The sequence below is a fragment of the Anolis carolinensis genome, chromosome 6 (genome assembly GCF_035594765.1).
Source record: "Anolis carolinensis isolate JA03-04 chromosome 6, rAnoCar3.1.pri, whole genome shotgun sequence".
NCBI lineage: Eukaryota > Metazoa > Chordata > Lepidosauria > Squamata > Dactyloidae > Anolis > Anolis carolinensis.
The window spans coordinates 31,769,132-31,780,343 of NC_085846.1; the positions used below are offsets into that span (position 1 = coordinate 31,769,132).

The following is an 11,212-nucleotide window of genomic DNA, read 5'->3' on the forward strand; positions in this document are numbered from 1 at the left end:
ACAGGAGACCAATTATAGAGCCAGCTATGAGCACTAAGAGCCCTTCCAGAAAGGCCTTATATCCCAGGATCTGATCCCAGATTTTCTGTCTATCCCAGATTATCTGGCAGTGCAGACTCATATAATCCACTTTAAAGCAGAAAACCTGGGATCAGATCCTGGGATATAGGGTTCTGTCTGGAAGAGCCCTCAGAGAACTTGGAATCAGTCTTGCAAAGAACAGGAATGCAATTCTAGAGCTATCTATGAGTAGCATAAGAATTTGGAGCAATACTACAGACCTGGAGTCAGCCTCATAGTAACAAGGGGACAATTATAAAGCCAGATGTGGGCACTATGAGAGCTCTCAAATTGGACTACAAAACTTTTTTTTTGCACATTTGTTAATACTGTGTAATCTTACATCTTTAAAGGGTTTATGTAACAGCTTGATAAGTGCGAGTCATGTTCTATGGAGTCCCCAGTTGTTAAAAGCAATATAAAAATGTGAAAATTTGAAGTGAAGTGCAAAGCATTCTCCCCTTACTGGCCTCTTGTGCTATGTGTAATTCCAATAGTTTTTTTTTCCAGCTACAGCAAACAACTAAACTTGACATAAAGAGACATGTGATTCAAAGAAACCTGAAGCACGCTGTAAGCTGTTTCAGCCCGGCTCCATGCCCCTCCCTTCAGTAGGCACACCTCACAAATATAATGCAAAAAGGAAAAGAGAAAGGGGGGAGAGGAGGGAGGGAGGAGAAAAAAATCCTTTGGTATGCTGTTGTTGCTGTTTGCTCTAAAGAATGACAACCATGTTCGCAGGCTACTAAGAACTTCAGAATTGACCAAGAGGAAATGCATATTTGATGATGACACAAACTTTGTTGGTGTCGTCCTTCAACGTAAGGAAACTCCCACAGGGAATGGCTTAAGAACACTTAAGGAAGGCAGAGCCGTTTCTCAGACCGCTCTAGTAAATCAAAGGGGAGGAAGAGAGAGAGCAGGTGTGTACATTTAGTTCCTAAATAGATGACAGGATGAGCTCCAGCCAAGGTCTCTACCACTTTCCTGCTGGATCTTTCAGAGGTGCTGCTGCTACTGTGCCAGGATGCAGTTTTGCACCTGCTGAAGGCTACTACCGAGCATCCAGCTTACACGGAGGAAGTAGCAGCACCCGCATTCCCATGTCCTTTGGAAGACCCATCTGGCTCACCTCTGATGGGGGTGCAGGGTGGGGAGGCTTCGGTGGGAGCCATGGGAACCTCTTCATGGGCAGGAATGAGAAGCAGACCATGCAGGATTTGAATGACCGTTTGGCCGCCTACCTGGACAAGGTGCATTCCTTGGAAGAGGCCAACACCCAGCTGGAGGGCTGCATCCGGGAGTGGCATGAAAGGAGGTCTCAAGGCATGAAGCATGACTTCACGGATTACGAGCAAAACATCGTAGACATGCACGAGCGGGTAAGAGATGAAAACAGACACATTCTGTTTGCCCAACTGAGCTGGCAACAATAAAAGTACACTTGAAATATTTCTCCAGATGATTAGTTGTAATGAAGGTCTGCAGAACATTGTGTGTGTGTCCTCAAGGAAAGGTTACATTAGTTTTAAGAAGTTATTTTAGTTTTGGGGGTTAGATTTGGCAGATGAAAAGAGTGAAATGTGGACACTGCTGAGACCAAATGATCCCATTGATTCTTTTCTTTAATTAATTTTACATATATATAATTATTTACCACACCATCTTGCCTTTTTTTTGACGATTCAAGGTAATTACATCTTTTTCACTTTTCCACTTTATCTTCACAACTTTGTAACTCAGGCTGAGGGGGAATGTGATCAAATGTCACCCAATGAACTCCATGGCTCAAAGGGGATGAGATCTGCCGCATCCTGTTCAACATTCTTATCATTGCCTAACATTGACTTTTGATTCATATGTTTATCCATATGTATACTTCGTTCATAAGTAAACATTATGCTTAAAGTTGTAAATCAAAGTGCTATTTGCAACTAGAGTATACCTATTAAATGTATTGAATTTAGATAAGCATTGGCATTCCAAACTGTTTGTTGATTCAGTAAGTCTATTCTAGTTGGGACTAATAATTGAATTTAGCCCATATTCAGGTACTCCATTTAATTGATTTTACAGCATTCCAGATATGGATATTGTGTAAATTATGGAGCTTGGAGGCACAAAATACTAATCAATGAGGATTTATTTGTCAATGAGCAGAGCCCGCAAATGACATATAATATTAATCTGAAATACTACCACATTAGCATGGGTGACTGGTACAGCATGTTTTCTCCATACTAGAAACAAGTGTATGTGTTGGATTTTTCTAGGTTTTTTTTTATCAGATAACATTTTTTGAATAAGGATATACCAAAAATAGTAAATTCTTCAAAAATTGTCATAAAAATTTGCATTTTAAGAAGTGTAGGAGAAAAGAAAAACTGATAGATTCACCTGTCCCTATTCAAAGTACCAGGAATAAGCTATAAGGGTAGCACATTCTGATAAAATATATTCATGTTTCAAATAATAATAATAATAACTTGGGAAGTGTTCGACTTGTGATTTTGTGATACGAAATCCAGCATATCTATCTTGTTTGCTGTGTCATACAATGTTGTTGTGTTAATAATAATAATAACAACAACAACAACAAAACAACAACAATTAATACTACTACTACTTTATTTATATCCTGCCAACATCTCCCAAAAGAGACGCGGGGCGACTTACAGATAATAGTGCCAAAAAAAACCACGCATAAAATACAAGAGGCTTAAAAGGCAAGCCATCCAATGGATACGAGATGTTATACAAAACACCACATTAAGCAGCAACCAGCTGAGTAGGGGGCCATTTCTAATTTCTTTCTGTGAGCAAATGGCATGGCCAAGGACTGTTGAGGAAAATTGATTCAGTAATTATCATTATTCATAAATAGATATATCACTGCTTTACAGACTTCCACTGAGAGACAACCCTACCATTAAAAGATGAGTTAGGAGGATGCCTCCAGGGGGCAAATGCTGGTGGTAAAATTAAAGAACATATGGCCACCTCTTCACATCGAAGATAGCCAATTATATCCAGTTGAGAGACTGGTCCATTACCAGTGTTAAAATTAAGAATTGATTGCTTACCAGGGTTTGGATTTTTGAATAATGAATGGGAAAATGTGAAAAATATCTTTAAACGGCCTGCATCAGGTCATTCAGATCCTTACTTTAACCATGTTCTCTGAAACAGTACACTAGATTTGGACTATATCATGTTGAAGGGGCTCTCTCCCATCTGAATGGTCCTTCATTCCAAATAATTCTGTACACAATATCTGAATGAGAGCTTCCACCCTATTGCACTCTTCCTGCCATTCTGGTTTGCTATGTGTAGGACAGGAATCTCAAAAAAGGGTGACCGCCACCAAGGCTATAAGAGTGGGGTTCAGCTGGTACACTAGACCAAACAGACAGGAAATGGTCAGTGTATTTCTGAACCAAGCACTGTCTACTTTGTTCATGTTTTATTATAACCATTTTTCTCTACAGAAGAAGTACAACTTTAAAATTTCATGCTATACCATTATCTTTAAAAGCTTAATTGATCAATCAATTTAGAAAAGACACACACACACCACTCACCAGCATTGCTAAATCCAATCTTGTTCCACCTTTCAAAATTTATCTCAGAGATCCTGGCACTTACTTATAGTCTTTAATGGGCACAGTCCAGACAAAGGTTTACCATCGAATTGGCTGTTTAGGATCACTTAAACATATTAAAAAGTGGACAATTCCATGGTACCCTTATATCTGCCACCATCCTATTTCTTTATTGTAGGACAGATTCTCATCTTTCTCATCCTGGGTTTTTCAAATTACATTTTGATAAAATGTTTATATACAACAGGGGAAGTCCGCAACATAGGAACAGTTGAAGTAGTAACAGAATATGTGAACTTTCTAAAGATTTTCAGGGTTGAGAAGATTTTCAGACTATATATCTGTCACACCCACGTGATCCATCCAGCATTAAAAATACATCCACAACCTTACCTTTACTTTATGCACATCAGGAAGCATAACACCTAAAGTGATCCTAATTTGGGTTTACTACAGGTAGAATATACATTTTGGTGCAAAGGGGTTTTGTGAATTGTAGGTTGTCCGCAATATGGTTTTCAGTTCCTGTTACACTGTAACAATGCAGCTCATAGCAAACTAAAACTAAGAGAGATTTCTGCAGAATGCCATGTTTGAATATATCTTCTGTGGGTCAGTCTGGGATTACTTTCTATAATGCAGGAGAACTAGATAGACTAGACAGATTCATCTATTGCTTCCTGATGTAAAGCAGTCAATAGACACACACTAAAACCCATCCAAATCAAAGTATGTGCTTAGTATCCTCTAAGGAGCTATGGTACTTTGGCATAGGAGGCAAAAAACAAACCTTGCAAAGACACATCTCCTGATCCCTGACAATGAAGATCTAATAATAAAGCAAAAAGTGAAGAATGTTCAATCATTTCATATCATCCAGGATGCATTGCCTCTTTCTATCTAATGATGAAGCTTTCCCTGCTAACAGAAAAGATGGCTCTTTATGTATATGAGAAGAATCATACAAGAAAATGGGCCATTCCTATCTATCTATCTAGTAACAATCTTTTTTTAAAAAAACAACAACTCTACAAACACCTAATTCCCCTCTCACTAAAAATTTGCATTACCTTGGAAGAAAGCTCCCTTTCAAATGCACGTTTACATGCACAAGTATGACGTCAATTTGATCTCATAAGAAAACATTGGCAGCAAGCCAATAATCTCTGTGACTAATCCGATTAATGACTCTAACTCCATGCTGCCATATAAGGCTAGATGCCAGGCTATTCTCAAACTTGTACTGGTCGTTTAATTCAGGAAGGGCATTTGTGGTTCCAGAAGAAGATATTTCTGTACCACCAATAATCTTGAGACATTTTCACAATGAGCTCAGAAAGGTGGCATCCAGCAGCGCTAATCTCAGAGGTTGCGTAATTCCTCCTAAATAGCAATAGACCCTGTTCTGGAGGGCCTCCATAGGATTAACTCCTGTCTGTTTTAGAAACAGAACCATAACTTTTTGTACCATAACACCCAAAATGCCCCAGGCAGCTTGGCTATTGCTGAGTAGCAGGTTCTGAGAGCTGCATCCAAAAAAGAGTTCAATTCTCCAAGGTGTAGCCCTGAGAAAGAACTCTGAACCACTTGGCCATGATAAAGTCGCTTCAGATTATATTTCTACTCAGGTCCTGAGTGGCTTTGCAGAGTCCAGATCTGAATAATTTTGAGGATAAGGGTAGTCTTTCTTCCTTGCTTTCCTTATTTCAGGTCTCCTACTTCTTTTGATCTACCCTTAAACTCTCCCCAGAGATTTTGAGCTTGGCTTTTCTTAGCTTGCATTGATGAAGAAAAAATATTTGCCACATGAAGGGGTTGCTTGGTCCCAAAATAAAGGTTTGACTTTGGGGTACAAATCCATTATCCAGACAGAGGCCACACGGTGGTCTAGACATAGGAGGATAGTCCATTTTACAGGCTGAGGCAATTGAAGGAATTAAACCATTCCCCCATTTTCCTGTTATTTCCCCCACCCATGTCACCATTGTCAAAACAACCATTGTTTATGACATGGGGACATGGGGGGAATAACCAGCAAAAATGGAGAAAATGGTTTTCCTCCATCAACTCCCCTCCCCCATAAAATGGATAGTCCTTCTCCTTCTAGGTCCCTTTTTGGAGTCTGCCTGGTTAATGGATCAGTATCAACTTCGGTAATGGCAGAAAACCAGTGTGTTACAATGGGACTCTAGGAGACTATGGTTTGAATACCTGATCAGCTATGCAAATGCATTTAGTAATCTTGCACAAGTCACACTATTTCAACCTAAGAGGAAGCTAATGACAAATGTCTTCTGCATAAATCTTGCCAAGAAAACCCTTGCCAAGAAAAACCTATATGGTTGCCAAAAGTCGGAAAGACAGCATGTTGGTATGCTTTAAGCTTTGAGCTATGACACTGGGAGGTCAGCATTTGAACCCCACTCAGTCATGAAAGCCCACTGAGTGAATTTGGACAAGTTACACTCACACTCTCAGCATCAGTAAAAGGCAAGGTAAACCTCCTTTGAGCAAACTTTGTCAAGAAAACCACATGATAGGTTTGCCTTAGGGTTGCCATAAGTAAGTTATAACTTGAAAGCATACACCAATAAATAAGTTGGAAGCAACTTCAAAGTGCATAGCAACAACTTCTCTAAATAAATCTTGCCATGATAGGGTTGCGATAAATTTGAAGCAACTTCAAGATACATAACAACAACTTAACATGTGACCCACACAGTTAGACATCTTGGCTCTTCCAATGTTCTACCATGTTGCACTGCAGTAATCTTCAGAGGTCAAGGAAATTATGGGTACATTACATGTCAAAATGACCATATTTCATCCCAGACCATCCTGCATTTATAATCTCATCTTGTATCAAGATTTCCTCAAGGATTTTGTCTGACTTGTGTTTTAAAGATGGCCAGCTAGAATGCTGTGTGGATCGCAACACAGTCTTTTAAATCTTTAAGTTTCTCCAGCTTGCAAAAAGATTTTTCTAAAATAATATTATTTTAGAGGACCAGGAACAAAGCTCTTATGTTCTGTGCAGGAATGATTAGTTTACTAATCTGCCTTAGTCCATTAACTTTCAGAATAAACCAATAGCTCATTTGTTGTTAACTGCCTTCAAGTCAACTTCAGTTTATGGAAATCCTATGAATGAGAGATGTCCAAGTCACTCTATCCTCAAATAGCCCTGCTCAGATCTTGCAGATTCAGTGATGTGTTTTTCTGATTGAGTCTATCCATCTGGAATATGGTCTTCCTCTTTTCATATTGTCTTCTACCTTCTACCATTATTGTCTTTTCTAGTGACTCATGTCTTCTCATGATGCGGCCAAAGTATAATAGCTTCGGTTTAGTCATATTGGCATCTAGGGGGGAAAATTATGGCCCATTTATTTGTCTTTTTAGCAGTCCATGGTGTCTGCAGAACTCTCCTCCAGGATAACATTTCAAATAAGTTGGTTTTCTTCTCATAATCCTTTTTAAACAACATACTGCTATGACATAGAAATGGGTAATACAATGGAATGGACCTTCCCAACTTTAATATTTTGTAATGTACCTTTATACTTCAGGATCTTGTCTAGTTTCTTCATAACTGCCCTATCAAGTGGCTCAAGCACCAATATAAATCCCAAGACAGCGCCATTCCTGCAGACTCATCTAATTTGTGTAGCCAAGATTGGTAACAAAACTGGGCTTCTCCTGCTTTCACAAGATTGCCTAATAAACACTGTCATTTAAGTGCCAATTAAATATTTGATGTGTCTAGCTTCCCTCCCATTTTCCTAACTGCACATCATCATTTTTCAAACTGCACCATTGTTTTTTCGGTAGCACATTTTGTGGCCAATTGCAAATTATGTACCAATGCACATGTATAAATGTTATTTTTAGAATAATATACCTTCAAAAAATTGAGAAATGAACACAAGAGATAATATGCATGCAATATAAATGTAAATATGTATTTATACCATATATACAAGACTAAATCAAGCTAGAACTCTCAGTCAAAGCTAAATGGCTAAACTGAGGCCTTCATACTTTGGATACATCATAAGGTGACATGGTGCATTACAAGAAAAATGATAATGCTCTGGAAAGTTGAGGCAGTGGAAAAAGAGGAAGGGCACATCACAGGTAGATTTATTCTGTCAAGGAAGCAACAACTACCCTGATATTGCAATACCTGAGCAGAACTCTTCATAGCGAAGGTCTCTCATACATAGGGCCACCATACATTTAAACTGACTTGATGGCAAATAACAATATTTTTGCCAAAACATTCATTGCAAATGTTTTGAGAAGGAAATGCAGAAATAAGACAGTATAGATTTATGAAACAAAAATAAAACTGTTGGACTGGAAATAAACAGACCCAACCATCTCATAATAAACCCAATAAACCAGAACATCCTAGCTATGTAGAAACTTGTGTCCTCCAAATATATTAGATTACAACAACCTCTCCAGCCTGTGTTGTGAAGAAGTTCCCCTTCCCGTCCAGATGCACCACATGTTACAAACATTTATACATCTTATGTGATAGCAAACAGCTTCACTGTTTCAGTTCCTTTAGTCATTGTTTTTGCTTTGAGGACATTTTTTAGAAGTATGTATGTGCCTCCCAGTTTCTCACAGGGAGGTCTTCTAACTCCACAGGAATGTCATGGATAATTAAGGCAGGATGTTATGCAGAATATTATCTCACATTATCCTTCCACCAGATTATATCACCACCCAGTTTCTTTTGGTGTGATTCTTTTGCTCCACTAGAGGAATCTGAAAGGATGTTCTCCAGTTTGACTGAAGATCACATGTGTGTGTTTGTGATGTGGTATTGCCCATTAAAATGTGATTTTGCTCTCTTGTTAAAATAATGTGAGCTATTTGCTTGACAACATGACATTTTTAGGCGTGAATCCTGCTAATCGAATTCAAACAAACCCAACAATTCAATCAGATCTGTCTATATTTTTACTCACAATTCAACAATTCATTATATGGCTTAGGTGGAAGTAACCAATAGACTTTAAGCCTGTGCTGTATAGGTTGAGGGAGGGAGAAGAATCTGACTGGTAGACTATACAAGTGTCCCTTCAATGTTTTCAGTATGCCAGTGTGCTTCTCAAGCCCTTTCACATAACACAGTAACACCACTCTGATTCTATTTTAACTACCATGGCTACATCCTGTGGAATCCTAGACTTTTTCATTTGGTGAAGCACTGGAGCTCTCTGGCTTAGGATTCTTAATACTCCTCAAATTCCAACATTAATATGTTTTCATGGAAGCCATCATAGAATTGAATCAGAATACTGTGTTTGTACAGTGAGAAAAGACCCTCAGAGAGGGCTGAAAAATATTTTTATAAGAATTTGATAAAATCTGAAAAATTATTCTTATCAAGAATGGAATAAAATGCTTTCTAAAAAATATGTGATGATCCAGTATTGTGCACCTGGAGTCTAATGCCTGACCCATGCAGTTTCATGTCTCTTCCACTCCAAGGCAAGGTCTGATGTCTATTTACTGGGTGTGAAGGAATAGGAGGATACATCTCTAGGGCCCACCATCACAAGTGACAGCATGATGATGCAACAGGTCATGCCCAAGGAACTGAGCAATATGTTGGCATTCTCCTGTGCATTCAATAATTCACTGAAGATCTGGAAGAGCAATGCCAGCTCCATTCCCCTTACTACCGAGATGGAGTTGAGTTCTGCCTCGGTGTTTCTATGTGCCCAGAAATGTTTTTCTCATTACTCAAAATACATTCTAAACATGGAGCTTCCTTATTTTTAGTTTCTACTAAAGTCTCTTAAAGAAGCTGGAGGGGATCTTTTTCAATGCTTCAGGTACATGAAGTTTAGTTTCAGGAAGGTTTTCTTCTTCTCCAATCCAATATGCACAGGTCATTTGCTGAAGATGACAGAGACAAGGAAGTATCTCTTCACATAGCATTTAATTAAAACTATGGAATCCACTCCCACATGAAATGAAATGAATGACAGCTGACAATTTTAATAGCTCCAAAGAGAAACTAGACAAATTAGGGGGCATAAACGGCTATGGTACTTAATATATTGCCTCCTATCAGTGACAATCTATGTGTTAAGGATGTAATTATTTGCTACTTTTTTCACCCAAGGAAGCAATGAGTTTTAGCAATCATCTTCTTGCCGTGAGAGTTTTTTAAAAACCATATAATTTTCAAAGTTCATTTGCAGTTCAGGACTTTTTTTCTTTTTACAAAGTTCACACATGAATTCTGTGTGCAGAAAACAGTACATTCCATTTCTGTGCACAAAAAATAATATTTATGCACATAAATGCTATTTTAGATGCAGAAAATATTGCAAATCAGGTCTTCTTTGAGCAAAATTAAATGTAGGTTTGGGGGGAGGAAGCAGCATTTTTTGCACAAATAACATTTTCCATATAGGAATGCTATTTCTGTGTAAAATATTATTTTCTGCACAGACAGTGCTGTTTTCTGAATACACGTGCCATGTGCAAGTGTTGGCCCAAATGTAAAGATTTTCATCAGGGTTTTTCCAGAATTTTGAAATATTTTAGAATATTCTTTGCATCCTGTGTCTGAGTGCATGTGCATGTCTGTGCAATAGATCATCAAGTCATTTCAACTTATAGCTAACCTTAGTTTCAACATATAAAAAATTCAGAAGTGGTTCACTAGTGCCTTTTTCTTAGCATTAACAAAAGTCTTGCTGAAGTATCATCACTAAAATGCTACTGCCATTAGCTGCATATAATCTTTCACCAGTGCGACCTCTCCCACTATTGCTGCTGTAGGATAGGATAGTAGGATTGTATCACATCATTTTTTGTGTTGATCCCCTTAGTTTTAAAAGGCTGAGAGACATTATTTTGCTCAAATAAGGAGGACATGGGAGCTTGAGAATTTCCTTTCCCTGCTAATTCAAACATTGTCTATTTCTTCATCTGTCACACCCAGAATGTCAACCTGCTTCTTCCTTCCATAAACATCCGTCTTTGCCATATTTTCCACTAATCCCTCAGTAATAACAGTCAATCATAGGAATATTTTAATGCCCATTAAAAGCTCCATATTTCCAGTTTCCTTACTGGCCATCTAAAGCTGAAATACAATTAAGAACTTTGTTGTCCTATTGGTATGGCAAATCCAAACAACCATAGTCTGAACAGCCAATGATAAGGAAGCTGGAAGCTGCAGACCAAAATCCTCTAGTCATCCATCATCCATACATTGCACACCTCAAATTTAAAAAAATTCAACATTCAGTTTTTATATGTGTGAATGTATATGTACTGTGTTCCAGTCCCCACTAGTGATGGTGAATTTAGCACATGTTAGTAGTAGGAAAATATGATGGATTAATAGAATTAGTGCCTTACATATCTGCCTAATGGACTCCCACACCCATCTTTTGCTGTTTTTCTTTTTGCTTTTGCTGTTTCTCTTTCTCCAAATGGGAAAACATGTCACTTAAGAAAAGTTGAGTACTGAATTGACAGGAGTTGATGCTGGAAACATCTAGGGATATAAT

At 38.2% G+C, this 11,212-nt stretch overlaps 1 protein-coding gene across 1 annotated transcript in view; it reads left to right on the forward strand.

The window, feature by feature from the left end:
- Window positions 1-587: 587 nt before the first annotated feature.
- The window catches only part of krt23 (keratin 23), a 39,485-nt gene continuing 28,860 nt past the window's right edge, over window positions 588-11,212 (forward strand). The window contains exon 1 of the mRNA XM_008113377.3: window positions 588-1,442. Coding sequence (XP_008111584.2) covers window positions 1,017-1,442 — 426 coding nt within the window. The 5' untranslated portion in view covers window positions 588-1,016. The remainder of the gene's footprint in view (window positions 1,443-11,212) is intronic.